The sequence below is a fragment of the Oreochromis aureus genome, linkage group 1, assembly GCF_013358895.1.
Source record: "Oreochromis aureus strain Israel breed Guangdong linkage group 1, ZZ_aureus, whole genome shotgun sequence".
Lineage (NCBI taxonomy): Eukaryota > Metazoa > Chordata > Actinopteri > Cichliformes > Cichlidae > Oreochromis > Oreochromis aureus.
Genome location: NC_052942.1, coordinates 8,195,012 through 8,199,580, shown reverse-complemented (window position 1 = coordinate 8,199,580; position 4,569 = coordinate 8,195,012). Strand labels below are relative to the sequence as shown.

General features: G+C 40.6%; 1 protein-coding gene across 1 annotated transcript; it reads right to left on the bottom strand.

Annotated features, from left to right (window-relative positions):
* Positions 1-254: 254 nt before the first annotated feature.
* LOC116321183 (photoreceptor-specific nuclear receptor-like) lies at positions 255-4,327 on the bottom strand. Its single transcript, XM_031740958.2, has 7 exons — positions 4,260-4,327; positions 3,719-3,869; positions 2,855-2,958; positions 2,411-2,713; positions 1,589-1,767; positions 710-950; positions 255-364 (listed from the first exon to the last, which is right to left on the bottom strand). Exons 1-7 carry the CDS (start codon positions 4,321-4,323, stop codon positions 255-257), a joined length of 1,152 nt encoding a protein of 383 aa, XP_031596818.2. The 5' UTR covers positions 4,324-4,327.
* Positions 4,328-4,569: the final 242 nt, after the last annotated feature.

Here is a 4,569-nt window from a genome sequence, read left to right as displayed (position 1 = left end):
AAGGATGCTTGTCATGAAACAAAACAGAAGTGGACTGCTTGCAAGCCACTGACCCGATTGGCAGAATTAACATATAACTTTATATAAAGCAGAAGAGATTCATGGCTTTTAAAAGGTTACTTTCAAATCCAGAAATCAACTTTAGAACATAATAAAGAACAAAAATTCAGTGTTTTGTTGTAAACGCACTGGAGTTTTGTTTTGTGTTTTGTCATTATGTTCCATTTAATTGGTGACCTTTATCAGGTGGGTTGTTACCTGGCTGGTTGGTTAGGGTAGTGTGACCGTATGTGTTGTCCCAGCATGACTTGCGACTGATCCTGCAGGTTCTCCACTTGTTCTGGATCTTTCAAACCTCGAGTCTCTGTGAAGCAGAAGAAATACTTTATGGAATTTTTGCTCTCTAGGGAAAACTGTTCCTGACAAAAATTGTACAACATTCCATGTAATAAAAAAATGACTCTATAATTGTGATGTACCATACTGATGGGCATCATAATTAATTATAAAGTGATGACATGCTTACTAAATGACATGTATGGTAATATAGTGATCTTAATTAAATAAAACACACTGAGGGAAATTTTAGCCTCTGCATGGTGCTCATCTCCTGAAAACAATGACAGTAGACATACCTAAGTACTGTGATCATGTTAAAGGTAATCTGCCGGACTGTAGACAAGCGGCTGAATAGTGTTTTGTTCCTCACCTGGCTTGAAGAGCACAATGGCCTTCAGGCAGGCAAACTCGGTGGGATCAACAGCGAGGGCCTTGAAGCGGCTGAAGACCTCCTGTAGGAGGCGCAGGTCCAGGCTGGTGTAGCTGGTTTTTCCCTGCATGCCAGGGCAGAGGTCTGGCAAAGACAGCAGTGGGCAGCTGTCTAGTGGCAACGACCACTGGATGGCGCAGAGGAGGAAGAGTTCACTCCATGCTTCCTCGAGCAGGATGACCTGGTGAAGAAAAAAGCAGAAACTGAATATGCACCCCTGTACTCAGCTTCACTGGCGACCCAAAGAAATTACAAAGAAAAACTATAGATGCTCATTCCTGACATTCCCTTTTATTGCAGAGCCAATCACATTGTAATGTTGTCAAAGAGGGATGGGACCACTAACTCCAAGTTCACTTACTTATTTATAGTCAGACAGTATTTGTGGTACTATTAAATGTCATATTGTCATTTCATGATGCTGAATATGGTATGTTGTCATTGTGGCCATGTCATGAATGTCATGAATGTCATGAACATAAGGTTACATCAACATATGTAATCCTGTAGGCAAATAATGACTTTGGTATTTGGAATTTACAGATAAAAATAATCATTTGTGTCATTTTCTGTCATTGTCGCATATAAAGTCAAATTATCATGATTCAATATATTTTTAGATATAAAAAAAAGACATCTGCATTTAATTTTTTATCTCTGTAACTTTAATTTGTCTTTTATCATTATAAAAAAAATTTTCTGACAATAATAGAGGTCCATTTTAACCTATTAAAAATAGTTACAAAGCCAAAGTGAAAAAGTTTATAGAGGCTATCTTTAAAAACACACACAAAAAAAACCCCCTCACTTCCAGCTTACCTGGTCTCTGAAGGGCAGGTTGGAGAACACGGGCAGGTTCTTGGCCCATTTCACCGACATGAAGAGCAGCCTTGCTGAGGTCTCGTATACATTTTCAGAACCAGATGGGTACAAAGCCATGTGGTACTCTGAAGACGCCCGCTCTGGTTCATTGCTGGTCACATCTATGTTTTCATCAACTGAAACAGAAAAGATGAGCTCAGAATCAAGAATGCACAGGAAACAAAACCGACTTGTTACATAGACAGATGACACTAAACTTCAGGCAGTTGTGATGTGCTTCAGTTCAGGTTAGATTAAACTTTATTACTATGTAATAAAGTCATGAAATTTGAGCTCCAGCTGAAAGTCAGCAGATGCCCATATGGACAAAAAAAGTCCCTTTAGTCATGCTAAGACTAAAGAACATGTCATCATAGTTTCACATGTTAGCATTTTGTACATGCTACTACTTACCTGATGTTTGCTAAATAGTAACTTAATTAAATTCAATTAGAAGAATATTTAAGCAGAGTTGCAAATGTGGTTAGCTAGTAAAGACAGTGATCACTCCAGAACGGGATTGATCATAATGGTGATCTCATCATGCACCGGTAAGTGGAGATGTAACCATGACAGATTTGAAATCAACCCCACCTTCATCACTGCCCACCCAATAACACCATCTTGTGCTTTGCTTGTTGTGCTGAACCCCACTCATTTGGGTTTTACCCAAGAATATGTGTTTTCTAACCATCATTTCGCCTGCAAGTCCTAATGTGAAGGAGAAAGCTTCACCTTAAATTTACAGCAAAAACCTTTCACTTGACAACTGTTGCTCACCATCCTCAGGCTCCAGCTTGGCGCAGGTCTCAGCTGTCATGAGGCTTGCCATAAAGCGGTGGTTGTTCTGGGGACTGATGCAGCGCTGGGTTGCAACAGAGGAAGAGATGGACATGGAGGAGGTGATATGCGGCCACGTGATGACAGACCCATTGGAGGATGATGAAGAAGATGAGGAAGAGGAGGAGGAGGAAGAAGAGGTGGGTTCCCGTGTGGTGGCCAGGTGCTCCTTCTCCGGGTCCACATCGATGGAGTCCAGGCGGACCTGAGCTGTACTGCGGGGCTGCCGCTCGTTCTGAACTGCTGCAGGGGGGAGACAGAAAGGCACAACCTGTTATCTAAGGTGATAATACAGGAATGATTTTAACCTCTCACAGGTTCATGTTTGAGTTCCACTGGACACCAATCAGTTTAATGAAGCTCATGAATGCTAAAGCGACTCACCGTCCTTATTCATGCCCGCCTGCAGGCACTTTTTCAGCCGACATGCCTGGCACTGGTTACGATGAGCCTTGTCCACTGGACACATGCCTGTACCGGCCTGGCACCTGTTAACCAACAGTCACACATTTTAAAGGGAGAGTCCACTCAAAATAACAAAATAACATTCACTTATTTTCTTGTGCCTTAGAGAATACTGAAAGCAGTAAGAAGCTTGCATTTGTACATAATAATTACTAAAGATCAGCTGTTAGAATGTATATGGAAAATTTGTGAATATGAATAAACCAGTGTGGTTAAGTCCTTAATTTTACCCTGGCATTTATCAAAAGAAAAACATCAAAAGCGAAAAGAAACGTTTTGGGTTCTACTTTTAATCACAGATGGAATTAAAGGTGTACTAATACCCAGGGGGGGGATTTTAATATATATTTATTAAAGCTATTTACTTTCTGTCAATATTATCATTATTATTATTATTATTATTATTATTATTATTATTATTATTATTGTCGTCGTTGTTGTTATTAATAATAATAACAATAATAATAATATTTGAGTGAAAAAAGTGAAATTTTCTTTCGTTCACAGTGACGAACAATGTCCCATCTGTTTTAAATTGATAACATGCTTTGTGTTTCAAATTTGGTTGTGCCGCTACACTTTTTTTTTTAATCTGAAAGGCATTTACTATACTGTAATGGGAAACACTATAATTTATAATAATATTTGGCAAAATATGGGGTTTGTAGAGGCTAAAACCAAAGTTAATGTTCCTTTCACCTCGAATACTGACTATTTTAAATAGATCAGGAAACGTCACACGATGAAGCTGGAATAACTGTCTACAGCTGAGTTTCCTCTTGCCTGTAAATGAGTCTCCTCCTCACGCTGCGCTTGAAGAAGCCGCTGCAGCCATTGCAGGCATAGATGCCATAGTGTTTCCCGCTGCTGGTGTCTCCACACACTTTGCAGACCAGAGCTGGGCTCAGAGCTTTGCCCGGTGCAGGACTCTTGGCTGTGAGTCAAAAACAGTCACAGAGTAGGTCGGTTATTGCCACTCATTAGGTCTGCTATTGTTTCATACATGTGCCTGCCATCTGTACAGTCAGCTCTGTCTGCTGGTAGCAGGACACTCTGCCTAAACATTTTTTTAAAATTGAATAAAATCCTTAATTATATTTAAAAAAGCATTGCTTGCTCATAATTATGTGTTTTTATGAGAGTTTTTAATGTTTTTGTGTTGGATTTCATTCATAACCCGATGCATGTTGAGTACAAATTTTCAGGTGTTTCAAACTTTCATATTGTTTAAATGCTAACTTTTCCTCCCTGTTACAGAGCCAAGTCAGTGTTACACTCTTCAGACTCCATTGGCAACTTGTTGTCGTTGGTGTGGAGCTCTTACCTCCCCTGCTGTCATCAGTCCCACCGCTGCCAGATGATTCGGTGGGGGAAGAGGACGGCATCATGGGTATCTTTGTAAGGTGATCCTCCATTATTTTTCTCTCAAAATATCTCCTCTAGTGATTGACGAAGGGAGATAAGAAAAAGTTTTGGTCCTCTTCTGCTCAGTTGCTTCAAAGAAAAATACGTAGGGCCGCAGGGCCTCCGGTGGTCCCTGGTGGACAGATGGCAGGGTGAGCCCGTGCTGTGTGTTGCAACCTCTGCTGTGGTTGTTCAGATGAGCTGGGGTCCTGTCATGAGCTCCAGCTGAT